General features: G+C 38.7%; 1 protein-coding gene across 1 annotated transcript in view; it reads right to left on the bottom strand.

Moving 5' to 3' along the window:
- Window positions 1-27,501, bottom strand: part of adgrv1 (adhesion G protein-coupled receptor V1) — a 130,228-nt gene that overhangs the window by 50,202 nt on the left and 52,525 nt on the right. The window contains exons 36-83 of the mRNA XM_026211495.1: window positions 27,373-27,472; window positions 26,779-26,958; window positions 26,534-26,697; window positions 26,296-26,383; window positions 25,674-25,752; window positions 25,429-25,567; window positions 25,197-25,338; window positions 24,849-25,114; window positions 24,523-24,698; window positions 24,316-24,443; window positions 24,068-24,237; window positions 23,474-23,620; window positions 23,252-23,332; window positions 22,880-23,144; window positions 22,632-22,754; window positions 21,765-21,987; window positions 21,466-21,670; window positions 21,140-21,286; window positions 20,555-20,810; window positions 20,079-20,281; window positions 19,284-19,460; window positions 19,011-19,193; window positions 18,732-18,911; window positions 18,264-18,428; window positions 17,603-17,723; window positions 17,299-17,422; window positions 17,018-17,156; window positions 16,231-16,416; window positions 15,598-15,833; window positions 15,339-15,487; window positions 14,575-14,773; window positions 14,218-14,437; window positions 13,621-13,860; window positions 13,355-13,504; window positions 12,592-13,068; window positions 12,350-12,493; window positions 11,293-11,464; window positions 11,062-11,197; window positions 10,140-10,978; window positions 9,196-9,313; window positions 8,921-9,092; window positions 8,452-8,694; window positions 4,716-5,123; window positions 3,071-3,255; window positions 2,720-2,972; window positions 2,268-2,407; window positions 618-778; window positions 430-530 (exon numbers count right to left, since the gene is read on the bottom strand). Coding sequence (XP_026067280.1) covers window positions 430-530; window positions 618-778; window positions 2,268-2,407; window positions 2,720-2,972; window positions 3,071-3,255; window positions 4,716-5,123; window positions 8,452-8,694; window positions 8,921-9,092; window positions 9,196-9,313; window positions 10,140-10,978; window positions 11,062-11,197; window positions 11,293-11,464; window positions 12,350-12,493; window positions 12,592-13,068; window positions 13,355-13,504; window positions 13,621-13,860; window positions 14,218-14,437; window positions 14,575-14,773; window positions 15,339-15,487; window positions 15,598-15,833; window positions 16,231-16,416; window positions 17,018-17,156; window positions 17,299-17,422; window positions 17,603-17,723; window positions 18,264-18,428; window positions 18,732-18,911; window positions 19,011-19,193; window positions 19,284-19,460; window positions 20,079-20,281; window positions 20,555-20,810; window positions 21,140-21,286; window positions 21,466-21,670; window positions 21,765-21,987; window positions 22,632-22,754; window positions 22,880-23,144; window positions 23,252-23,332; window positions 23,474-23,620; window positions 24,068-24,237; window positions 24,316-24,443; window positions 24,523-24,698; window positions 24,849-25,114; window positions 25,197-25,338; window positions 25,429-25,567; window positions 25,674-25,752; window positions 26,296-26,383; window positions 26,534-26,697; window positions 26,779-26,958; window positions 27,373-27,472 — 9,300 coding nt within the window. The remainder of the gene's footprint in view (window positions 1-429; window positions 531-617; window positions 779-2,267; window positions 2,408-2,719; window positions 2,973-3,070; window positions 3,256-4,715; window positions 5,124-8,451; window positions 8,695-8,920; window positions 9,093-9,195; window positions 9,314-10,139; window positions 10,979-11,061; window positions 11,198-11,292; window positions 11,465-12,349; window positions 12,494-12,591; window positions 13,069-13,354; window positions 13,505-13,620; window positions 13,861-14,217; window positions 14,438-14,574; window positions 14,774-15,338; window positions 15,488-15,597; window positions 15,834-16,230; window positions 16,417-17,017; window positions 17,157-17,298; window positions 17,423-17,602; window positions 17,724-18,263; window positions 18,429-18,731; window positions 18,912-19,010; window positions 19,194-19,283; window positions 19,461-20,078; window positions 20,282-20,554; window positions 20,811-21,139; window positions 21,287-21,465; window positions 21,671-21,764; window positions 21,988-22,631; window positions 22,755-22,879; window positions 23,145-23,251; window positions 23,333-23,473; window positions 23,621-24,067; window positions 24,238-24,315; window positions 24,444-24,522; window positions 24,699-24,848; window positions 25,115-25,196; window positions 25,339-25,428; window positions 25,568-25,673; window positions 25,753-26,295; window positions 26,384-26,533; window positions 26,698-26,778; window positions 26,959-27,372; window positions 27,473-27,501) is intronic.

Raw genomic sequence — 27,501 nt, 5'->3', positions numbered from 1 at the left:
CTGTTGTCAGACTGCTTGTGCATTCAAAAAATCTCGCTAGATTATTATTAAAATGAATGGCAAAATGTAAACTGATATTTCCTACTGACAAACTACAGCAAAAGATAGAAATTAGAATTAATGTTCTTTAATGTTATCCAATGTTATCCAAGTATCGGTTCAGGCACCGGTACCATTTTAAAAGTATCGAAATGGCACCGGTATCGATAAAAACCAAATCGATACCCAACCCTACGTAACACACACTGGACAAGTTTATTTATAGATTACATAAACAATGGGAGTACTGGTAAAAAATAAGACCACCTTAAACCAGCATGAATTTACATACAGGTTCAGTGTTGCTGTAGCTGATAAATTAGAATATGCATGCTGTTTGCCTTCGAAATTTAACTGGCTGACCACATTACTAGTTACGTTAGGTCTTACCTGAGTCCCTAAGCAGGCCACCATCATGTGTGTGAGGAGTTTGGCAGCGAACATTAGGAATCTAGAGCACAGCACATGAGTCACAACGGCCAAGGCAAACCCTGCGGGTGAGAGACAGAAGCATGAGCGATGCATGATTTCTCGGTGGCATTTGTACCCTCACAATCATGTAGACTGTAATGAATTACCTGAGATACAAATGAAGCCAGCAGCATAGAAGGCCTCATTGAATGAAGCCAAACTTGTGGTCTCTGCATATGCGGTGTAGACGGACAGATGGGTACAGGCGCACTCCACGAAATTCTGACTGTCGTCCACCACACGACAGAACTGACCATCAGATAGCCAGCTGGACAGGAGAAATCATATCAGGGTGATCATGACATGCCACGGATAATGTCAAATAAATAAAATAAAAGCAGTTACCCTCGACCACAAAACCAGTCATTGGTTGCATGGGTTATATATGTAGCAAGAGCCAACAATACGTTGTATGGGTAAAAATTATACATTTTTCTTTTATGGCAAAAAACATAAGGATATCAAGTGAAGATCATTTTCCATGGAGATATTTTGCGAATTTCCTACTGTAAATATATAAAAACATAATTTTTGTTTTTCTTTTGAACCCTCAGATTTTAGATTTTCAAATAGCTGTATCTCAGCCAAATATTGTCCTACCAAAAACAAACCATACATCACTGGAAAGTTTTGATTCATTTAGCTTTCAGATGATGTTTAAATCTCATTTTATTTCAAATTGACACTTATGACTGGTTTTGTGGTCCAGGGACACAAATATGTAAAACAAAGAACAAAATGAAACTTAATAATAATTTGTCATTATTGTGTGCCGTTGTTGGACAGATGCATTGTGCATCTCTAATTCATAATTATTCCTAGTACTTTGGGAAATAATGTTACTGAATATGAAGGCTCAGTGTGCCGTTGGTCCAGGTTGCAACATGAGAATTTGGTTCGTAGAATTATTCAGGATATTTTAAGTTAAGTTCGGTGCAACAAATTTCACTCAATGGAGAAACACAGAAAATTGTAAAATTGGACTTGACTATCTGTTTGTCTAAATTAAACTTATGCAACACACCAATTTATCATTCCAAATGATCTCTCATTACTCTGAATTCCAGCTATTAAGCTGCCACTGAGATAAGTCTGCTGAAGAAATCATTTAGTCATTCTAGGATGTCATTTACATTACAAGAAATCACAGCTGCATAATAAATGCCTATGAATTTGAGAAAAAAATGTCCAAACATTAAGAGAGAGAGAGAGAGAGAGGGAGAGAGAGAGAGAGAGAGAGAGAGAGAGAGGGAGAAATCTCTTATCTAAAGCATAATTCTGAAAGGGATCTGTTCTACATCAACTCCAACCTGGAGAGAATTCAGGGACAAACTGTATGGCTAATATTCTAGGCTAAAAGTTCTGAAATGTCCTCTAGAAAGGCTTCCTGGCCAAGAACACACCCTGCAGAACGTACTGAACTTTCTTGGTCAAATACACACAAACACATGTGCGTCCTACAGAGTGTGTGAGAAAGGCCTTAAACGACTTCGTCATGGCAGGTCCCTTAAACTCTCACCAATGAGTGTGAAATACATGGACAAGGCAAGCTTTACCACCAGATGGCCGGTCAAGTTCATTTGGATCAGTAATTTTTTTTTGTAAACAGGCATGTACACACAAATGTGTTTTCAAGTATGAATGAAGAGTATTAGAATGTGATATGTATAATAAGTTTCTAAATACTAAAGGAGCTCCTATCCTTGTACACATAAAATGTTTTGCCATGCAGCTATATGCATGTGTTTTGTGATTACCTCTCGGCAGCCTGATTCCACAGGAGGCAGAGAGATTGGAGAGGTTTTCCACGTCGGTCAGGAGTGTGTATGCGGTAAACAACCTCTTGACTGTCAACAAGAGGCTTAGAGCCTTTGCCCTGAAGACTGACTGAGAAAACCTGCACAAACACACACAGATTATTCAGAATGGATTCAACAATTAAAAAACACTGAGAGTTGTAGTCAGTCAAGTGCAAATAAAATAATTATTTTAATAAGTACACATACATGATTTGTGAAGCCACTACATACATCACATACGTCACAATTAAACTGAGAAAGAAAGAGAGACAACTTAAAATTTCCAACTCAACAGTGTCATCTGCTGGACACATGGGGAACAAACGCTAGATTCACTTTGTGAAACTGTCTACAACAAACACAACAATACAGTGTTCAGCACTGAGGGATACTGAGAAACACTCTTTCACCTTATTGTTTAATGCACTGGGTTTTGTGTTGGTGAGGAACCAGTGCTCAGTACTGTACTCAGTGAAGTGCACTTTTTGGCAAGCAGACGGGGCCATGCTGCCTCCTGGAAGGGCTGGTACCTCCAGCAGGTTCACAGGCAGGGTGAATGTGTCTGAGTTTGTCCCTGTAAATGTGTGGCCGTTGATCTGAGTGGGGTACCAGTGGTGGGCAGCTATGGTGAAATACGGGCAGGTGTCCAGTATGGTTGTGCCTCTGAAGAATAAACAAAATCAGTGAATATAAGAATGAGCTCAGGTAAAAACAAAACAGAATAAAAACATGAAATAAAGACAATAAATAGATTTTCTTACCTCTTTCCTTCCGCCCCACACTCGACGTCTGTGAGCAGGCTGAAGGCAAAACGTTCTGCCACCTCCGCCAGCTGGCTCAGGCCTCGAGTGTCCACTCTGCTGGGGTTCGCCATGGCACACAAGAGGTCATAGGTCAGGCCACGGCTGCTGTCTTTAAGTGGAGTCTGCTCGCCGTCTTTCAGAATCTGTGAAGTGAGGGTCATTTTGAAAAGTCTGGAAACTCCATTACAGTTACATCAATTATAAAATCACATTTAGAAAATGTGTGTGGTGCTGCATTAACACAAAATTTGCAAGTATTAGCAGCAGTAGTAGTCATGTAGGCCTTAACAAGAACTACTACTAAGCAACACTGTAACATTTTACTTTTAGTTATTTACCAAAAAAGGGAACATAAAGCAAACCCATGTTTAAATCACAGAAACCCTGATTTGCTTATATTGTAGTACTTAATAGTGTGAAGTTGTCTGGGTGTTACTCTGCTACCAGCAATGAAGCGGAACAAAATTAACTGAAAAGACAAAGCATTGCTGCAACGACTAGAGTTTTTTTTTTTTATTTTTTTTACACAGTGGAGACTTGTGGCTGAACGTACAAGCAATGTACTCCCAAGATAAAAGATTTCAATGAACTTAAGGAACAAAAAAGCATTGTAAGGAAAGCTGCGTTAATTGATCTCTGGGGGCCAATATGTGGCCCCTCATTGTTTTCAAAAATTGCTCAATGCACAATTGCTCATTGTGGCCCCTCACTGTACTCAAAAATTGCTCAAGATCCGGCTAACTTTAAATAAAATCTCGGCTATCTAAAACCAAACAAACATGTTTACCATTCACTTAATAAATATACACTAATGATCAAAACTTTGGGTCTATTTTTAATTTTTTTTATTTTTTTTATTTTTTTTTTTAGAAAGAATTCTCTTATGTTAACAAAGCTGCATTTATTTGATCAAAAATCTATGTAAAATCTAAAATGTGTTTTTATTTATTTTAATATTTTTAAATGTCATTTATTCCTGTGATGGCTGTATTTTCTCTATCTTTGTCTTACTCCTCAACATTTCTCCAGTCTTCAGTGTAACGTGATTCTTCAGAAATAATTGTTGTATGCTGATTTTCACCTCGAGAAACATTTCACATTATTAGCAAAGCTACCGCTACTTTTTCCAGTATTCTTTGATGAATGGAAAGTTTAAAAGGACAGCATTTTTGTAAAAAAAAAATATATATATATATATATTATAAATGTTTAACACATTATAAATGTTTTTACTGTCACTTTAATCAACTTAATGTACCCCAGTGGAATAAAAGTATCACTTTTCTATATGTGTGTATGTATATATATATATATATATATATATATATATATATATATATATATATATATATATGCTATCTATATATTGCTATCTAAAAAGGCATTACTTATTTACTTATATTTTTATTTTATTGTATGGCTTTAATGATTTTTATTAGCTCAAAGTACTTACTCCTAAAATGGAATGAAGACATTATTTTGTCAACTCTCAATCTGAGATCATCCTCAAAAGGATTTTCTTCAGACTGAGCAAACTTTAGGAGACTTAAAAACAAATGTTGACACTTAAGGTTTATGTCAAACACTTTCCACATTTGCTTACCTTGCTTAGTGCATCTAACACTGCAGTTAGCTGCTCTGGAGTGATCTCCTTACTGACTTTATTGATAAGCCCTTGAAGGACCCGATTGATGATGGTCTCATCCAGAGGCTGATGTAACTGGTCCAGCAGGGCCCATATTGCCTGAGCCTCCGAGTCTGAAACCAGAGTGATGTTAGCGAGCCCGAATTCTGGGTGAACCCGTGCACCACCAGTGGCATCAGAGAGAGCCACACGGAAACGTTTGGGTGTTGGGTTCGAAGAACCAATGTTGGGCGTGAGAGCCACGTCCAGCCCGGCACTTCTCTGTCCAATATCAAAAGTCAGGGTGCCCTCTGCCAGGAAAAAGTCCTGCCCTGCAACAGCAGGCCAGATCAGAGTGGGTCCAATAGACTCAGCTTTCTGAAGCTCCTGTGAAAGCAGATAACACAGTTAATAATCAGATATTTACACCAAAAAATCCATTTCTGACAACCTTTACAGTAACTGTACACACAGAAAGAGGTTGATGGAGGTGGACAGTTAAAACTTTCAAATTCAGATATTATAAACATGCAGATAGATGATACAGGTTCTGTTTTTTTCCTTTGAAGTATATGCAACATACCAGAAATAAAAAGTATTTCCTTATGTCTAAAAGTAAAACAGTAGGCAAGGAAAACTGAAAAAATTAAAGAGGTCATATGATGCGATTTCAAGTTTAATTTTCTCTTTGGATTGTTACAAGCTCTTTGCGCATAAAGAAGATCTGTAAAGTTGCAAAGACTAAAGTCACAAATCCAAAGAGATATTCCTTATCAAAGTTAAGACTTGCCCATGCCCTCCTGAAATGCCTCGTTTAAACACACACCCACATGTCTACGTCACTGTGTGGGCAATGCATAAGAACACAGTATAAGTCATTATAATCAGTAACTATGTCCCCACTGGATGCAACAAATGCCTCGTTTGTAACAGGTTTTATTGGTTTTGTCTGGTTGTGCTGGGAGACAGATTCCAAATTAGGCTTTTTCAAAACAGGCTGCACTATAGCATGTTTAAAAGAAGATGGTACATAGCCCGAAGACAGGGAATTGTTATCAAAAAATTGCCTATGTACCATCTTCTTTTAAACATGCTATAGTGCAGCCTGTTTTGATTATTATAGCCAAAATTATTATTATAGCCAAAATCCTTGGGCCAATAACATTAAAAACCTGTTTAAAAATGCGTATAGGAATAATGTCTTGGGGACTGTTAGTAGACTTCAATTTTTTTACAATCTCAGCTAAAATTGTGAGAGAAACAGGTTCAAACTGATAAAAAAGAGCAGAGCATGGAACAGTTGAGACTGATGGATCATAAACAGGTCACTGAATGGAAGATCTAGTATTGGCGATCTTCTCAATAAAGTGATTACAAAAGTTTTCACATGTTTGCAGAGAGGCATCGATACAGATTCAGGAGGATTAATGGCAGAGTTCAAGGTACTAAATAAAACTCTGGGGCTGCAACAATTTTTTTCAATAATATCAGAAAAATTAGTTGGCCCTTGCTCTTTTGACCATTATCTGATATTTTGACAGGGAAGCCCTAAAAATGTCATAAGCAACTTGAAGCCTGTCCTTCTTCCATTTGCGCTCTGCGCGCCTACAGACCTGTCAGAGAGCACGAGTAGAATAATTTAACCATGGTTCTGATTTACATTTAACACACCTAACCTTTAGTGGTGCAATAGAGTCAAGAATACCAGTACATGCAGAGTTAAAAGAAGAAAGTAACTCTTCAACACTTAAGTGAGAAGGAGAGCTTACATGATTCACATTAAAAAAAGAACCATTACTGTAAAAATTACAAAAATCAAGAACAGTCACAGAATTCACTGTACGCAGCCGGCATTCAGGTATACATGGTTTATCAGCAGGTCTTGGAAAGGAAACACCAAAAACCACAGACTTGTGATCGGAGAAGCCATTATCAATAATTTCAACCTCACATACAGATAAACCATAAGATATAAGGCCACAACCATAAGGCCATGTTCATGTGTTGGACCTGTCACAGATTGAAAAAGATTAAATGAATCTATAAGATTTAAAAAGTCTTTGGCCAGTGCGTTCGAAGGACAGCAAACATGTATGTTAAAATCTCCTAGAATGAGGATTCTGTCATAAATAGTTATAATTCCACCTAAAAATTTGGTAAACTCAGCAACTCCTTGTTCAATTAGGGTGGTCTGTAAACCAACGCACATAGCACACGGTTTGTTGAGTCAACATGCATCAATTGTGATTCAAAACTAGAATAGACATCAGGCTGAAAGCGCAGGCCACCTAATAAAAAAAAAAAAAAAAAACTGATGCACGTCCATCACCACGACCAGTAGTGCGGGGGGAATTAAAAAAAGGTACAGTCCGCTGATACAAGCTTAGTAAAAGAGCTAAATTCTCCAACATTAAGCCAAGTCTCGGTCACAAATAAAAAATCCAGATTTCGTGAAGTGAAAAAGTCATTCAATATGAATGTCTTATTATTAAACGATCTTGAATTAACCAGAGCCATTCTGACCAAGACCGAATCATGAGCCGCCTGTGATGCATAACACAGTGGGTGAAGGTTCATTAAATCCACTCCACCTCTGCAGAGACGAGGCAAACATACCTGAGGGAGAACCGTGTCAAGTGCAGGTAAAACGGGCCAGATCCAGTGATACAGCGACTCCACACAGCGCCCAGAGCAAACGTGATCCGAAATCGGCCAACATAAGTATATGAATGTGGTACTACAGAGGACCCCAGGTACAATTTCCATCAGGTGGAAACGCCGCCATGCTTCCCACGTCTACGTCTACGGCGACGTCTTCTTCTGGAAATGGCATCGGGCAGTCGGCGCAAACTTTCCAGTATAGAAGACGCAACCGTCTTACTCAGATCCTGCTTAATCAACTCCTCAACCGAAATTGGAATGTCAAAGAGTGTTTTGTCTATCGTAGATAAGTGCTGTAGAAGCATGTTGAATAATTATACATAAAAACAGTACAATAACAAACAGCCAGGTAGGTCGCAGAAGGCTAGCCACACACACCGGCGCCATCTTTTGATGTCATATGTATCATATGTTATGTGGAAAATAATGTGTTATTTTAATCTTAAACCGCATAAACACATTCATCACATTACCCCAAAATAGACAAGATAATGTTCTTTTTAGCAACGTCATATGATCCCTTAAAGGAAAGGAGTGCCAGAGGAAAAAAAATTCCAAGAGAAACCATTCCCACAGACTGATGTATTTTGGGCATTAAACCACATTCGACATGTCGAATCCTACTTTTCCAGTTCCACTATGCAACCATATATATATTGCCTTTGGTGTATCTGCTGGGAACTCAGTGGCCTAATTGCTCATTGCTCTTATCTTCTCTACATTCATCATCTTAGCTCATGAATTTGACATCATCTCAGTCCTCTAATCACTAATGAGGTCACATTATGTAAAGAGGTCAGAGAGGGGTGTAGGCTGGGTACTGGTAGATAGACATGCACTTGCTCTTTGATTACAGCCAATGAGCAATTCATAAGAATAACTGAATTTTCCGCAATAAACTAAGCAAAAAAGCATATGTTCTTTCTGAGTTTGCTGAGTTTGTACTGTATATGTATTCTCTGTGCCTCCTTGATTCGAAATCCGGTATATTATTGTGCTTATTGAATATCTTTTGTTATCTTGGGAGATGCTTCCTTTTCCAAATAAATCTCACCTGCATGCGGTACTTGACAGAGATAGTTGATGCTGTACTGGCATCCCTGTAGACCTGAAGACTGACGCTTGTGGCTTTGAGGGTGACCACAGGTAGTCTAGAGCCTTGGGCGAAATAGACCAGCCCCCGTGGGTCATCACTCTCCACCATGGTGACATTGGCAAAACGGGCAGTCTGGTTTATGGTGGCACCCTCACCCACTTTATAGACCTCCACCAGGAACCACACCTCATACTCTGGGTCCTGCAGTACACAGACCAAAAAACAATGAGTAAGATGGCCAGAGAAGCGGTAAAAGTGGATTCCTCTTAAGCACTACATAAACATAACTGCAATGAAAAGGAAAAAAAAGAGCACAGAACAAAACCAACAACCAAAAGCAGAGAAAGATAATAATAAAAATAAATAAATAAATAAATCAAACAAAACTAAAATATGTTTTAAAAAGTAAAATCTGCTTTTAATATACCTTGTCTGGCCGGACCTCCAACCTGAGGGCACAGAGTACTTCTCCTTTTCTGCAGATAGATGTGCCTGAGGTCTGTTGCAGCTCTCTGGTCAGATTCACCCCATGACTGACCACCGAGTGAACTGTAGCGCTAAATGTGACCCGCCAAAACACCAGCACATCTTCAAATGCTCTGGAAACATGTAGAAAAGTGTTTTTTTAGCATGCACATCTAAAACTGAGTAACACTACAACACAACATCACAACATCATCTTCAACATGTACAGTATTATACCTGTTTTCCTGTCTTTCCAGAAAGAGTGTTGTTGTCCTGTTCTCTGAGTCCTCATCCAGGATCTGACCGGACTGAGAGCTCAGTCTGAAGCCAACTATACCATTCTGAAGATCACTCCCTGTCACAGAGAAACATTAGTAGCTGAGCAAAAATATTTAATACATTTTTTCAGCAAGGATGTAAGGGTCGGGGATTTGACCAAAATCTTATATAAAGATATGAGTCATTTTATTTCATGGTAAATATATATCACAATATAAATCTTTTAACTTTAAATTAGGTCTTTATGATTTTTGAGATTTATGAATTTTTGATACCATAGAAATTTCATAATTCTTGTCACCAGTGTCAATTTCACAAAAAAGTAATACTAACGTAAATAATAATAAAAAAAAAACTTAAAGCTCACTTAAGACAAATAAAGTCAGCAATTAAATAAGAATAATAAACTAATTACAAGCAATAGGACAAAAAAAAAAAAAGAACTACAGTAGAACAACTAGGAAATGCTACATACGGTACATTGTATGAAATAATCAAATGTGCAAAAACAATGCATATGTGTAAATGAAATGAATATTTCTTCTTATTAAAAGTTACAAAAGTGCTGGAGACGATAGTCCAAAATCTCTACCGGCTGACAAATTTCTACCGGTTGGTCGTGTTTGCCGGTGTATCACTAGCCCTAACAAGGATGCATAAAATGGATATGTGACAATAAAGACAATGTAACAAAAGATTAGTTTATAAAAAAATGTTGTTCTTTTGATCATTCTATTCAGCAAAAATCCCTGAAAAAAAAATTATATCACAAATCCCACAAAAGTTTGTGTCTTTTTTGATTAAATTTGTATATATTTATTTATTTTTTAGAAAATAATCAATTTAATGTGAATGGATATATATATTCGGATATTCATTCGATAGATCCTGAAGATTCTCACCCAGAATAATGATTTTGGCAAATGAAGTGAACCCCAGTTCATCTGGCACGCTGACAATCTGTGCTCCACCTGCTGCTTCGCTGAGGTAGATTAAGAAAGCCTCTTGCCCCTCCGGTTCCTGATCATTCAGTATGAGGACACTGACCTCCACCTCATTCTGTCCCTCCAACAGCGTGACAGTTTGGGTCTCCAAGGTAAAATCTTCTCCTTCCAGGGCCCATGTGCCATTATGCTCCCGATGAAACTGGGCTGCATCCACCTCCGGGGTTCTGAGTCCTGCATAGGCTCTGATTTTGGCACTCACCACTCCTGTGAGCCCTGCCGACCTGCGTACTCTTAAGGCAAGCTTCTGTTGGGGGGCACCCTCCTGACTGTCTTCAGAAATCTGTATTATTGCTGGCCCTATACTTAAAAATCCACTAACCACATCGTTAGCACGGATGGTAATTCTAGCGATGCTATTTTGAGACACAATGCGAGGCTGTGCATCGACTGAAGGCAAACTGGCACTGAGAACACGCACGCTGGTTAAGTTCACGTAAAAATCCTCGTCTGGTTCAGTTAGGGAATCGTCAAGAATAGACAGGCGAATGGCAGCAGATGTTTGGCGGGAATCGAACAGAAGCTGTCCGTCTGCTACCGATGCAAAGTCCCTGTCCGGTTGAGCAGTGCCGGGCCACGTCTTGTACGAGATGCTGGAACGGTTGCTGCGGAAGCCATAAAGGCGCTGGACGTAGAGGGTGATGGTCTGCACGTCCTCCTCAATGACCAGCTGCCGAGAATCAGGACGAAACTGATATAATCCCAAAGGCTCCACCTCAGCTACTGTATAACCAGTCCTGCACATACAACACATACATCAAACCATACAGATGTGCTAATGAAAACGGGGATATTGTTTTTGAAAGAGCGCAGTTTTAACCTGAAACGGGCTCCACCAGGTGAATCTGACTCCACAGAGGTCAGGTAAACAGCGTGTGCTGTGACAACTGACATGTTATTAACAGCACTGAGAGAGATCACCTCACTCCTCTGACCGTGGGCAAGCATTACTGTGCCTTCAGGTCAAGAGAAAAAGAAAAATCAGACTAGTGATGAGTCAGTTGATCATTTCTGGATCTTTCTCATACAAATGGACTCATTTCTCTCTAACCTGATGTTGGCGAGATGTCCCCTGGCTGGTAGCCTGGTGGAGTTTGGCCAGGAGGAAACCCAGAGCTCCATCGGACCGTTATGTTTCCATACAGGCCTGTCCGTGTCACCAGCACCTCACACTGGCCACTCTCTATATCTGAGACACGCAGGGCCAAAGAGGCAAATCCTACCTGTGGCACCATGAGAAACCATGTATTGTAAATTAGGACTATTAAAATTATTCATTAAAGGAATAAATTATTGATTTGTTTGTTTGTTTGCATTGTGATTATTTTCATTATAATTAAAGGAAAAGTTTACCATAAAATTAAAATGTTGTCATAATTTACTCCAGCTTACACGTTTGTCATTCCAAACATGTGTAAGTTTGTGTCTTATGTTGAACATGAAGATGAAGATATTTTGAAGAATTTTGAAAAAGCTAAATAATTACTATGTGATGCAATCAAACTTATAGCAAATTACTTCCATAGTAGTGAAAGAAATAGCATGAAAGTCAATGGAGACGATCAGTTGTTTGATTACCAGCATTCTTCAAAAATATCATCTTTTATGTTCAACATAACACAGACAAACAGGTTTTATACTGTCTTTTGATTTTTGGAGTGCAATGTGACCATATTTTGTGAGATTCCATAATAACCATTTGACATTTTAGCCATGTTTTAATAAAATGCATAAATAAATGAACAAATACTAACTAAAAGTCTGTGACATAAGCCTAAAATAAGTTTTATTTTATTTTTTTTCATATTTTTTGCAATGAAATGCATCCTGGACCATTTTTGTGAGATTGCTTAATATCCATTTAACAACACTTCAAACATATATATATATATATATATATATATATATATATATATATATATATATATATATATATATATATATATAAAATGTAAAAATAAATATGATATTAATTAAATAAAAAAATACTGATTAAACCACAAGTTTTGTAATACTTTTTGACAACACAATATTGGCAAACCAGTATTAATCTATTAATTGTGCGCCATCTGGTGGTGATATCAGAATGGTGTTGAACGCAATCTCACCTCAGCATTAGCTGCCACTTCAGGAACAGAAACGATGGCCAGCTTTGCTTCCAGCTGAATTCTGGGAGGGGAACTAAGCAAGGGTCCAATCAGCGTCACATCCGTCAACTCAACGCTAAAGTTAAAGCCCGTCGCAAAGAACACCTGTAGTGGAAGCATACAAAATATCAATACGGGTCTTAATAAAATGAACTGGCTTCTTACAGTCCCATATTTAATTCAAAATACAACAAATCACACACCTGGCTACTAAATGGCACTCTAACACTGGCCTCCCGTTCTCCGTCCTTCACCAGTATGTTCCCAGTGATTGTGTCCTCTGTAAAACTCTGACCAGGGGTGGTAAAACCGATTCGATACCCCACACTGGCATTGCCAAACGCCCCTGCCAGCCTGTTCACACTGATAATGAGGTGTCTACTTCGGTTGGCCACGTTAACAACCACTGACTGGTTTTGAGAATAAAGGACAAACACCCCGTGGGGTTCGTCATTGGCCCGGACCTTCAAACGGGTACTGCTGCGGTCTGCATCCAGCTCTGCGCCGCCCTCCACAGAGATTAGACGGAGGATGTATGTCTCCTCCAACTCAGGCACAGAGTCGGGGAGCAGGGTGAGGACTATCTCTGCCACACGCTGTCCTGCCAGGATAATGACAGAACCCTTCAGGGCAGCAAAGTCTCCTGATGTGTCTGCATCACTGAGGATTTCCCAGAATACCTGGGGGACAATAAAAACAAACAATTATTGGGCTTGAAACCAATTTATGAACATTATGAAAGAACATTTTTTTCTTTTTTTTAGATGGAAGCATCTCACTTATTCTCACCGAGGCTGCATTTATTTGCTTGAGAATACATTAAGTCAGTAATATTGTGAAATATTACAACTAAAATAGCTTTTAAAATGTAATTTATTGCTGTTATGAAAAAAAAGAAAATTTTTCAAAGCCTAACTGACACCAAGCGTTTGAACAAAATACTGAATAAGCGGGTTGTTTTCCTACCGTGATGTTACCCATGACACCCTCTCTGCGTGTAATAAGGAGGGATATTTTGAGGGGTCCTTCGCTCTCAGAAGGCTCACTGTAAATGCGCTCTTTCAGGTCCTGTTCGGTGAACTGCACTATGCCATTGGGGTCTCCAAACTTCTCAATCTAGAGAAGGCACACATTGTACACCGTTGCTAAAATGATCCATTGCTGTATTTACAGTTTTATTCTCTGCTTTTTATAGGTCGTCACTTTCTGTGCTGAGCAGGACGAGGACGTACCGTGAGTGTGACAGATCCGGCTCTGGGATCAACACCCATCTCTCCAGAGAGGATACTGAGCGTGACAATGAATTTCTCCATGACTTCCACCTCACCATGAGGAAGGATCTTCAACTCAATGCTGCGTACACCCCCTTCCCCGTCTCTGAAACTAAATGTCCCGTTCACTGGTTCACCAATGTCTGTGTTTACTGCTGGTAAAACCTCATCTGAGTTTGGACCTAGAATCTGCCATATTACCTGAGGGAGACAACAGAGGAAGAGGATGTGACACAAGCAGACACATTGAAACCATGGTGACTGCTTTAAGACTGCACAGCAAGTCCCCTAAAATAATCAACCACATCACTGTCGAATCAACTCTTCATTTCGTTTATTTTCCTAAATGAAATGTACAAGAAACATGAAGGTCTGTACTGTTCATGTTCTGATCCATCAAAATATTCTACAATCCTCATTTAACACATTTTTAATTACAGACAGATCAATGGAAACATCCAGTTTAGGGTCTGTCTGTCCTCCAAATGCTTCCCCACATAATACTAATGATATTTTATGGTTCTGGAAGTGTGAGGTCATAGTCTAGACGGGGCTCACCGTGGCGTTTCCCAGCAGCCCATCCGCTCTCTCTACAAACAGGGTCAGTCTGAGGGTGCTGTTTGGGTTTGGAACAGTGATGGCGCTTTGGTTGATGAATCGTACAACACCATTTGGCGAGTCACTCTTGGCAATTGTAATTCGTGCAATTAGCTGAGCTCCAAGTATGGCACCTCCTGTGGCACCAGTGAGTTGCATCTCAAATATCTCATTAAATTCACTGGGTGGAAGACAAGAAATTATTCAATGAAATATGCTACAAGTTCACAAAACTCATCAACAGTACAATATTAAGTCAGTTAACCAACATCAAATAAGAGCATACAGTATATAGCAAGTTAATAAGCCCATCCTTACCTCTCTGTGTCATCCACTATGGAAACATTGATATAGCGGAGGATTTGGCCATGCTCAAAGGTGACGGAGCCATTGAGCAGGATGTAATCTGAATAAGGTTGAGCAGTCAGACCTTTGGAGATAAACTCTGCTGTGACCTGGCCATAGGATCCAACACGCCTCAGTACAGGGATGGACAGAACTCCTACATCCTCCTCAACTGAGACATACAAATAATTGGAGAGACAAATATATATATATGCACCATGCACTTTTACTTTCCAGTGTTATTTTATCTGTATACTAGTATAATATTTAAAAACATTTTCAAGCTTCAAGTTTTTGTAATTTTGCAATATGCTTCTGTCATTGTTACCTTTTTAAAAAATATTTCTAGTTTTAATTTCTATTTAATTCAATTGAAATTTAAGTGTGATTTTCTTTAGATGTTAAAATCATTTCTACTTTTTTAAATCTAAACATTCAGAGAAAACTATTTAACGTAAACTCTCAAAATGAATGTCTGTTTTTCATATTGGACATGATAAAGTTGTGATGTCTAAAATTACTTGTAACATTTAAAACTAACAACAGTATAAAAAAAATAAATAATCAAATAATAATAATAAATAAATAATAAATTGATCTTTAAAATTGTCCATTTATCGGTTGACATCCATAAAATGAAAATAATTATAAGCCAGAAGTTTAACTATACATGTTTAAGTAAAGACTTTAATGACTCTTTTTATTTAAATAAATAAATAAGGAATGCATAAAAGTACCAGTGATGTTGACATATTTGGGGTCAAACTCCAGGATGCCCTCAGCATTGTCATTTTTCTGGATAATCACCATGAGGGAGAAGAGATTGCCAATAGCCGGAGGCTGGTCAATCTGTAGGCTGTACTCTCTCACTGTAAAATCCATTGAACTGAAAACAAAACGGAAAGAAATAAATTTGCAGTATGCATAAAAGCAGCTAGCTAATGCTATTTCAAGCTACCGCATGACTTGGGTTTCAGAGCGTAAGCTAAACTCTACCTGGCATTCAGAAGCTCTACTAGTGTAATGTTGAGGAAAAACTCCTCTGGTCCTTCTGGAAGGTCATCATCGAGAATAGTCAGCGTAATGACCCTTGAGCTCTCCCCAGGCCTGAAGAGCAGCCGACCAGAGGACTGTCCAAAATCCTGTCCACTGATCGCAGTTCTGCCTTCTGTGTGGAAACTGACCCACACGCTGCCAAACAGGCCCATGGAGCGAACAATGGTCACGTTTACCTGGTAAGAGACAAGACAATGCTGGAGAATCAACTACCTCTGAGTACGTGTTCAAAGATATCACCATTCCCATCTCCTACAGCTGATTCTAGGGAAACTGTAATGATCAAAGCTAAGTTTGCATAGCCAGAGCTTACACTGTGTGTTCATTTTTAATTAAATATAGTCGTATTACCTCTGAACTACTCCATTAAACTCAACCTTGGGTTCATTAATTGTGACACAAAGACTTCAAAAAGAAAACTTTCCAGTGTTTTTTTGTCATTGTATCAATGGTTGCTAGGCTATAGCTTTATGGATTTTTTTTAAGTTTCAATGACTTTCCCAGTCAAGAGGAACAGGTCCTCTGGTTGTGGTTTGTGTCTCATCAGTGCTAATGTCATGCAAGGGGTCTCACAGCTCTGTCCTCCTCAGTGGCACGCAAAGAGGCTTGGGAGAAGGAGAAGAGCCCATGGGGAAGGTCACTGGCAGCCATAGTGATGGTGGCAAGTTGTCTGTCAGGGTTGATTTCTGAGCCTGGGGTTAGAGAGCTCAGTCTTAGCTGATATACACGGCTTTCTTCTGGGATCTCATCATCTAGTGCCTGCAGGAACAGGGATAGAGAATCAATTTTCCTTTGAGTTTTAACAGTCTTTATAGTTTTATAGAATTTTTAATTTTATAAAATATATATTTTTTTAAAGTTTACATGGGAAAAGTTTGGGGGTCAGTACGATTTTTGTTTACTTACTTTTATTTAGCAAGGGTGCATTAAATTGTTTAAACGTGACACTCAAGCCATGTAATCTTTAGAATTTTCTACTCAAAGAATCCTGAAAAAAGTACGATGGTTTACATATTGTAAGCAGAACACCTGTTTTCAAGTATAAAAATTATTCTTGATCAGCAAATCTGCATCTTAGAATGATTTCTGAAAGATCACAGATGCTGAAGATTGGACTGATGGCTGCACAAAATTCAGCTTTGCCATCACAGGAATATATTGCATTTCAAAATATATTAAAATAAAATTAAAAAGAGTCATAAATTAGAATAAATAGTAATAATATTTCATAATATTACTGTTTTCACAGTATTACTGCATTGCTGTATTTTTTATCAAATAAATGCATCAGCGTAAGAAATTTTCATTTTTACCAACCCCAAACTTTAGAATGACCATGTGTATTTCTTAGCTGTTTTACCGTCAGCTGAATTGTAGCTGCAGACTGGCGGTCTTTCATGACAACTTTCCCAGAGGTCTCCTCAAACTCTGTATCTGCAGCTGTGGTGATGTTCCAGAAGATCTGAATTTCACCAAAGATGCCTGGACCTCTTACAAGACTGCAATTGATAGCACACAGTTCATCTTCAGATTAGGGCAGTGTTAAGGAAGTACGTTTTGGTATTTTTGTTTGTGAATTCTGTTTGGTGAAAAATGAAAGATCCAGAAACCTCTGTTGGTTGGAGAAGGTGAGAAGTTTACCTGACCAGAGCTGTTCCATTGTAATTGTTTCTTGGCTCGCCAATCAACACATTCCTGCTGGAATCAGCTATTCCTACAGTTCCCAGGGCACCCATATCAGCTTGAATTACAACCGTAGCAAAACCTGATGAAAACAAAAAGTAACCAATGTAAAAAGATGACCTGCAAGAATATAGACAACACGATATATACTGAAATATCCTGCTCTATGAAAAAGAGAAACATTAACGTTCAGACATTTATGAAGACAAGAAACAATAACTGTTTCCCAGATGTTATCAGTAGTGATAATATGCTGACAGACCTCTAACTGGATCAATGACAGGCTCGTTCTTTGGAGAGAGCAGCTGGATAGTGAATCTTTCCTCTCCCTCCAGAACAGCATCGGCCAAAGCCTGAACCACCAGAGTTTTCTTGGACTCAGTCTACAAACAATAAAACAATTTAACAACTGTGATTAGCTCACTGTGGCACAGGTAAAAGTGCTCTTCAATTCATTTAAAGTGACAGTTCACAAAAAAAGGAAACTTCTGTCATACATTACTCACCCTTGTGTTGTTCTAAACCCGTAAGACCTTCGTTCATCTTCAGAACACAAATTAAGATATTTTAGATGAAATCCGAGAGCTTTCTGCCCCTCCACGAGAGTACCGCGGTGAATGCGTGTGTTGTTGCTGATGCACTTGCATGCATCGTGGTATTCTTGTGAATGGAGGCAGACTGACCCATAAGAGAAGAATCTGTTATATTAAGTCATGGTGTTGATTTAGTAAACTAAGACCGTGGTAGTACCCTTGCATTCTGTGGTGGGACTGAAAGTTCTCAGATTTCATCAAAAATATCTTAATTTGTGTTCTTACGGGTTTGGAACGACATGAGGGTGAGTTATTAATGACAGAATTTCCATTTTTCGTTAAACTATCCCTTAGACAATTGTCATATTCATATTCGCCGCCCATACTTACGCCATTAAAAATGAGAGTTCCATTACGAGGGCTTAGGTCATCTCTGCCCTCTTCCTGCAGAAGCCATATCAAATGCACCACTCCTTCACCTCCTGAGCTACGCACTACGGTCAGTGTAGCTAAAGAAGCGGGGTCATTTAGGAACCGTGGCTCAGACACAGACACCTGAGGCAAGATAAAGCATGTTACTAAGGTTCATCTTTTCAGTCGAGCTATTTAAGGCTTTTATAAAGTAACCACAAAGGCATTCTAATCTAATGGCAGTAGTTAAACACAGGGTTACATCTTACCAAAAAAAGGTTGCCATGAAGAAGTTCAAGCAAAAAGTTACTTTAGAGTTTTACTTTACAGAAATGCCTCAGATATCCAGAGTGAACCACTCATACAAGATCACAAATAAAACAATTAAAACACTTAGGCTAGGCTGCAAAATGGTAATATAGAATTAACACTATAACTATTATTTACCATTAGCTCTTCAAACCCGAACCGACCAAAAGGTGAATCATTGGCCGGGATGCTGATTACCACAGCTGTCTCGTCCCCCAACCTCGCACCTCCAAGGACTCGAACCAGTTTCACCATAAACGTCTCTGTGGACTCCACAACTGTGTCATCAATAATGGTGATCTCAATATAAGCCACTGCCTGTTAAAAATAGATCATAGATAAAATAGAACTTAAAAACAGATTCAGTAGTAACATATTAAATTCTACAGGATATATATTTCTGATTTGAATCTTTACCTGTCCATCTTGAAAGGTAAGGTTTCCAGAGGAAGGACTAAAATCTTCAGTGTTGGCTGTGACCGTTTGCGCCTCCCAGTAAAGCACCAGTCTCCCAGATCTACCGGCCATTCGCATGACAGCCAATGTAAGGATGTTTCCAGGTGATGGCACCTCAAATGCCAGCACTGCCCCAGAAACATCCTAAAAAACAAGGGATTGCAGAGCATGTTCATTCTTCATTCAGAATAAAACTGGTACAAAAAACACAATTAGAATTAACTGTGAATCAACCTTTGAGACATTAAAACTTAGGACTCCTCTTGGATCATCGTTCTCTTGGATGGTGACCTCAGCTATCTCCAGACCAGGTCTCCTCACGCTGGGCTGAGCTGCTCCTGTGTCTCCTCCCAACAGTTCAACTCTAGTGATGTTTACAAGGAATGTCTCAGCCAGTTCGGGAACATCATCCTAAAAGCAAACACATAAACCATATACCATCCAAGGATTAATCCAATTTTAATCCATACCTGCATGCATATCACATACTGCATAAGTTAAAACCCCTAAGAGACCTCATACATCTTAAATTAAGGAATAATTTCTTTAGCAGATTCTAAGAAGCATCCAAAAAGCCTATGTACAATTCATTCTAAGAACACGCTGATTTATGTCAGTAGTCTGAGTCATAAACTTTCAGCCCAAACAAATTCAACATGTGGTTTTTGGGGCTGGACAATATGCAAAAAATATCTAACGACCACTGCAATTTACAAGGCACAAGCTATTCCAGGAACAAACTGAAAAAATAAAATGAAATAAAAAAGTGGGGTTTCTGTGGTGGTTATAGTAACTGGCTGTTGGCTCGTGCTGTATGAGGTCAATCAGCTTCAGCATGGTGTGTCCTCAGAATGAGTGACCTGAGACTAACTGGGAATGTTTTTGCAAGACGATCCATGTATTCATTCATATATTCAGGCTGCATTTACTTAATTAAAAGGACAGTGAAAACAGTAATAGTGAAAAGTGAAATCTTTATTAGATGGCATCTCAGTGAAGCAGTCAGATTAGTTGGGTTGTAATACTCACCGGCAAGATGGTAACAGATACCAAGACAACAGTAGCATTTTCTTTCATGATGACTGTGGCTTCTTTGGCTACATAGTCAGTTCCCTCACTAGCCTGATTAACAGGTGGCAGGTGGAGGGCCGCTTTGGTGGTGTAGTAAACTAATACATCCCTTGATGCTCCTTGATCTCTCACAATGCTTAGTGTAATGTTGCTTGGGCTCTCTGAAGTGAAAGCAATAAAAAAATGTAAATAATTACATCAGTGTATTTCAATATATTTCATATTATAATGAATTGGGCAATTATGTAAAAACAAAAAACTAAATTTCTAAACTAATTCCAAGACTAAGTATATGACTAAGACATTTGTATATATTTCTTATCAGTAATTTGGGTTGCAGAGCAATGTTTTTGGCTGTCTTAGCCATTCATACGCTGTTGATTATATTATTGTGCTACGTTGAACTGAGACAAAGTTAAACACAAATGGATTACTTGGAGGTTCTGGCGTAATGAAGTACTGGGAATCGAGATGCCAGCCAATGACTCCGTAGGGTGAACCATTCGCTCTAATAGTCAGGTTTGCTTGGGTACGCTGAGGGTCGATCATGGCTCCTCTGGACGGCTGAATTATCCCAATCGTCATGACCTTGGTCAGGACAATGGTGACTTTTTCTGCTAACTCTGGAATATCATCAGCTAATACATTCAGTGAGATGATAGCAACAGCCTGGCTCTCAGAAAATGTCACCTACATGCAAAACAGACAGAGGATGTTAAGAGGTCTGTAATTCATAGTACATTGTGGTTATAGCATACGCTGACATTTTGTTGTCCTAATTGGGAGGTTTTTATAATAAGTCTGAATAACAGGTGCTTTAAATAGTACAATGTTTTTGTAAACAGATGCTTGAACATTTTAATTACATATGTAACTGCTGCTACAAATGGCAGCTTATAGTTAGAGTTGTGATTTTGGACTAGAACAACAGTCTGCGATACAAATGTACTATTTAAAACATGCAGTTCAGTCAAATGTTATAACTAAAACAATTAAAAACAGAAAGCAGCAGCTCTTACCACTCCTGAAGTGGGAAAAATGTCCTCCAGACTACCAAAGGCGCTCCAGTGTACTGTAAGTCTGCCAAACCTGCCTCTCCTCCTCTCAATGCTCAGAGAAACAGGGTTATTGTCCTCCAACTCATCCACCTCTCGCATTAAAGAGTTCTGTACACAAATATATTCCTTGTATCATCAACAGTGCACCAACCGACGTCTTGGAATTTTATATCTGACAGTACTTTTACACTGTTAAAGATCACGCCATGACATTGGGTTTTGTGAGTTTTACTGCATATTCAGATAACAGCATCTGTGAAGCACACAATGTATTCTGATCTTTATACCTGTGCAAAGCCTATAATTCCATAAGCATCATCATTAGCTGGAATGAACAAGGTCACTTGACCACCAAAGCCAATTTCTGCCCCTCCTTTGGGGTTCTTGAGGCTGACACGAAAATGTTCTTCCTCCTCAGGAACATCATCATCAATTACATTCACTGCTATTTCTAGCTCACGGACACCAGGTTGGAAAAAAAGCTCTCCTGAACTGAGGATAAGAGATGAAAATACCAATGACCATCAGCATTACACAAACATTTAAATAAAGAAATCAGACTGTTTACTTAGGAATGGTAACATACTTGGGGATGAAGTCAGATTGGTTGGAAACTGAGGTCAGCTCATATACAACAGAACTTGATTCTCCAGTGGCTACGATAAGACTTTTGGTAGAATTGAGAGAAGGAACAAGAAGGTACAGGAATTGTTGTGCAGACGGAGACTGCAGTACTTCAGCAAACTGCCTCAGATCTGACCTCCACGAGTACAGTGCTGAACCTCTTAGACCCGCAAGCAACAGGTGAGCTACGACAAAAAGAAACTTGTAAATCTAATTTCTCAGTACAGATAGTTTTCCTGTACACTGTAAATGACACAAAGCCTAAACAACAGATATGCTTGCAAAGCAAACAAATAGTTAGATATCCAAGTGAGGCGAGACGAATCAAAATTTATGCGAACAAAATGATTGTGCTGTTTTATTTTGTGCATGTACTACTTTTTTCAGGAATCAAAAAGAAAGTTCAAAAGAATAAAGCAGAATATGAAAAAAAAAACAAAAACAAAAATATATTATCAATGTAAAAGTAATTAATATCACTTTTAATTTAATGCATCCTTGAGGAATGAAATTATTTTTAAGAAAAAATAAATAAATAAATAAATAACTGGTACTTGAGGCAGTGCAAAAATGTATTTTGTATGAATGTTGGTGTACATGCAAGAAAGAAATAGTCTGTATATTAGCCATAACCCAACCATTGTTTAGGAATATCAATGCAATTCCGTTTAGCAAGTGCTATTATTATGACATGTAAATTGAAATACCAGTAAACTAAGGCATATAATTTTGGTAAGGACAAAATATATGTAAAAATATGCTTAACAGTGGAAAAACACTAAATGTGATATTATTTAAACAGACTGCACAATATTGTCTGGCAACTCACATATTCCAGAAGGAGGGGTAAAGGGGTGGACTGAAAAGAGGCCGGGAAATGAGATGGACTGAGTCTGCTGGAAGAAGTTCTGCTGAGAACCCCACATAAACACTTCACATTTTGAGCTTGGACCTTTTCATGGTGAACAATAAAGACAATGGGAATGTTAGATTCTGATACAGGGCAGTAATGCTCACACAGTGTCGAAACATCTTCGAATTTAAAATACACTTGAACTGTAACACTACATATGATACCTTCAGTAATGATGAGGAGGAACGTATCTCCTTCCATCTGAAATGTTTCCACTTGATTGACTCGAGCACTGACTTCTAAGGTTTGAGGGGTTTGGAATCGTCCATTACTCCACTGGTATATCAGACACGGCGATGCCGTTCTGTTCCTGCACACAGCCAGGTGCTGTACATTGCTGCTGCCTCGTCTGAATGGTACGGCTGTGGTAATGTCTTGCAAGTCAAGACTTTGACGAAGGGAGAATGAGCCTCCATCCCACACAAAAATCTTAAGACAGAGAGGAATGATCTCAGTAATGTATTTCTTACGATTGCTATTTGAATGCTTCCAATTAGAACCCCAAGTTTGTATTTTACATGTCAGACTGAGTTTACCTCACTAGAAGCAATCAAATATTGCTGGAGTTCAGTGGAGAAGTGTTTAACGCTGAAACTGTTCACAGTAAGAGTCTGCTCCTACAAAAGGGGACAACATATCGCATCAGAAAATACAAATCTGACTATAGTGAGATGAATCACGAGTCTATTACAGGATAAGCACAAATGTAGCTTTGTCGATGGCAGCTGAATAAAAAGATAAACTGGCAGCATACTCACTTGAGTGAGGTTGAGGTCTGCCTGAAGGCGAAATAAACTGATTGTGGCAGTTAATGACACATTGCTGTGTGCATGGGAAACTGCCACATAGCTGGAGCCATTGACTGTAAAACCCACACAAGAGCTGGGATTCTGGATGCTGACAAACTATGAGAAACAGAGCGAAAGAGAGAAAAGAAATACAAAATAGAAACAAACAAATAAAATAAATACTTATTGTCTTGCATTGACAAGGTATGATTACAATCTTAAAAAACTATAAATACTGCAAATGTATTTTCTTAACATTAAATTTGACCCAAACACAAAAATGAACCAAATTTACATTGTACGATTATATGAATCATACAATGTAAATTTGAATACAATTTTGTTGCATTAGCTGCTATATTTAGGAAACTGAACAAGCATTACAATTTTGAGTGCATTTTCTTCTACCAAAACACAGAGCATTGAGCTCTTTTTTGTCCTGGTATGCATTTTTTATTAGATAGGACAATGTATCTGAAATGTGAAATGACTGGGAGGACAGAGGGGAACAGAACAGGTAAAGGAGTTTGCATGCAACATGTTTTAACTGAATTCAGAGCATACCTCCACAGGTACAAAGACACCCTGCCATTTGTAGAGCACAGCCTGGTTCTGAGCTGGACCTCTGAGCAGCCTCAGGACCACAGCAGAGTCTTCATTTGGCACTACACACCAGACTGATGCCAAGTTATCCCTGACAGACTGATATGCAGCCAACACTGGCTGTTCTCCTCCTACAAATACATTAAACAATCTGTGGTCAAACAGCTTTTGAAAAACACCAAAATAAGCCTACTGGTGCAATTTCTTACGCATGCCAAATGCTGTTCCTGACCGGGTCTCCCATTCCACACTGACGGCTGACTCCAAGCCATTACTGCGAGATATTGTCAGGTACACCGTACCGCCATTCTCCTCCACGCTCATGGTGTCTAGAGTCCTGGAAAATACAAAGAATACAGTAGAAGCAGGGGTTGTATGAGTCTAACAAGCTTGTTTAAAACAGGCTGTGAATGTACCTGTTATATGATGGTGATATTCTGAAGAGTCCTAGAGGAGCCTGATTCTGCAGTACGGTGATGAAAGTCTGCAGTGAGTCTCCCAGTCGAGCACCTCCGGTAGGGTTGGACAGAATCACTGTGAATGTCTCATTCATTTCTGGCTCAGCATCCAGAACAGCCCAGATCTCTATAGTCTAGAAAACAAATATGAAGACTATTTTCTTCGACAAAACACTGGTTCCTCCATGTATTTTCTCAACTTAAACAGATCTGGTTCCTTCATTATGCTTGGTTAACTATTTCATGAAATTCTCATTGCTCTGTAAGATCTTTTTATACTGTACCTTGAATCTGACTCCGTCCTCAAGTACCACAAAGCCAGAGGAAGGTGTGAGGTCATCAGTGTACAGGGATCCATTGACATCAGTGATTGTGAACTGGACCGATACTGTACCGAATACACCCTGAGGAGGGTCTCGTACGATGTAGAGGGTGGCCACACTCTCCCCCAGACCTGACAATGAAGTGGGCTCCCTCAGCAGGAAGTGTTCACTGTTATTGAAGGATATGATTCCATGGCCATCGTCATTGGCCAGAATAGTCACGGTAGCTGTGAAAACACATTAGAGAAAAATTAAACGGCACTGATCACGGAAGATCATGAATGTTCAGTGTCTCCCAGCATACCAGACCTGTAGTGTTTTCTCCCAGCTGCAGCCCTGCTGATGGATTTGCCAGAATTAACTGAAAGGTCTCATCCCCTTCAGGAATGGCATCATTTAAAATCTGAACTTCGATAAACTTGTGCCGTTCTCCATCCACAAAATGGATCATCTGTGTAGGTATATATCGTCGATAATTATTAACAATAAATGCTGAATAGTTAATTGTATTTAAAAACTAGAAAGAGCGTTCGTGACTCACTGATGGGGTAGCATTGAAATCCAGACCCAACTGAGCCTCGAGATTCTGGGCATAGAAGAACAGGGACACATTTCCATACGTCCCGGCATCACGGTACGCCACCAGAGTTAACACGCCAATTGTCTCATTAATAACATAGCTGAGGAGAAAATACATACATTACCAAAAGAGTTTTACTCAGCATAAAAGTTAAAGATACCATGTTTCACATAAGTTGAAAAAATAAGCCAAAAGGGTGCTCGTACTCTATGTTTTGCCAGCCAATTATCCCTTGGATTCCATCATTAGCATTAATAATGATCTCTGCTACAAGGCCTTCAGTATCTGGAAAGACAGGAATACATCAGAAAAATAAAATAAAATAAAATAGTTTAAGGGTAAGGATAATAGGCAATGGCAGCATGCTTTGGGGTTTCAGGAAAAGCACAATAAAAAAAAACAGGTAACTTGCAACATTATTAATCATCAACTATTACTACACCAATAGTCACGTAAAAAAAAAAAAAAAAGTCTTCTAACAAGGGTCTTCACAAATCATTGATTATAAGCGAGGAGTGGGGACTGTATTTGGGAATGACAGAGCTCACACTGCCGCAAGCTCACACCTTACAAACACAGATTCTAGTTACAAAATGCCACTGACAATATGACAATAAGCACAAAGCACTAGAGCATATCAAGTACATGTTTGAGTACCTTTACCTTTCAATGTATAGAAAACCTCTATGAAAGAATGCAACAGGATTCAAGAAGAAATTATAATTGAAAGAAGAACCTAAAACCTAATTAAATATGACTCATTTAACACAGAAAAGTGAAAAATTATGTAAAACAAAATACATTTGCTTAATTATCTAATCATCTTACTTAGTTTAGGGGCGGTTGGGAGGGTGGTTATGAGGACAGCTGATGTTATATTGACTAAGAAAAACTCTTGCAGCTCAGGGATGTCATCCTGTCCACGACAAATACAAATATGTTAATGTAATTATGGTTAATACAATATGCCTGAGAATGAATAAGCATCTAAAAATAATTCTCAATTCATTAACATTCAAATGAAAACTGTAAGAATGTAGTCAATGTTAGATCAGCAGCATCATACATCTAAGATGGTGATAGGGATGGACACAGATGTCTGTCCATCCTGCATGATCACAGAGCTGGAGATGTGTCTGAAGTCCAGGCCTGGCTGGGCTAGAGCTCCCTCAGTCTGTCTGAGGTCCTGCAAGGAGCCCTGCACAGTCTCATAGCTGATATTTACAGCACCTGTAGGGGAAAGTAGCAATATTTACATCCCCATAATCCAGGACAACACTTTGTTTGAGTGATTTTGCAAGCATAGCTAACCTGATGCACCAAACTCTCGGTTTAGGAAAATCCTGATGGTGGTGTCTTTCTCGTCTGTGGTCACTTTTAAGGATGAGGGGGCAATGCTGAGCAAACCAAACGGCTCGTCACTAGCTTCCACGCTCACCACTGCTTCACGACCCTGAGCATGCAGCGCTGCCATGCCTGTCTGGGTAACCCCTGAGAGAATTATGTATTATACATGATTATTTACAAATTAATAAATAATAAATAAATAAATAAATATTGTTTACAGAATAAGCACAACTTAAACACATTCTAAAGTGTTCTTAAAATGTTAAGTGAAATGTGAGGACACGCTAAAGCTGAAGTGCACATTTTGTGTAATTACCAAATTAACAAGACAATAACATAACAGCTAATGCTAACATAGTAAAAATTCTCTAAACAGAAATATGCAAACATCCTTAAAACAAAATCATTTACCTGAGAAGCAAAACTGTGAAAATTCTACATTCATAAATGTTAATAATAGATCTTAGTGGCCTTGCTAAACATAAGATGAACTTGCAATATACAATACATTAAACTTTGAAGGAAAACAAGTTCCTGTGTGCGTTTTTTGATAAATACCTTTGGTTTGTATATTTGTTAGGATAACTCTGTACTCCTCTCTTTCTTCTGGTATGGTGTCCTCAAGTAGCCTCAACACTATAGTATTATTTAACATTCCCTGAAATAGTAGTGGAAGTAGAACATTAA

The sequence above is a fragment of the Carassius auratus genome, chromosome 30 (assembly GCF_003368295.1).
Source record: "Carassius auratus strain Wakin chromosome 30, ASM336829v1, whole genome shotgun sequence".
Classification (NCBI taxonomy): domain Eukaryota; kingdom Metazoa; phylum Chordata; class Actinopteri; order Cypriniformes; family Cyprinidae; genus Carassius; species Carassius auratus.
Note: the sequence above shows the minus strand (reverse complement) of the source record. Positions and strands in the feature narration are given on the sequence as shown.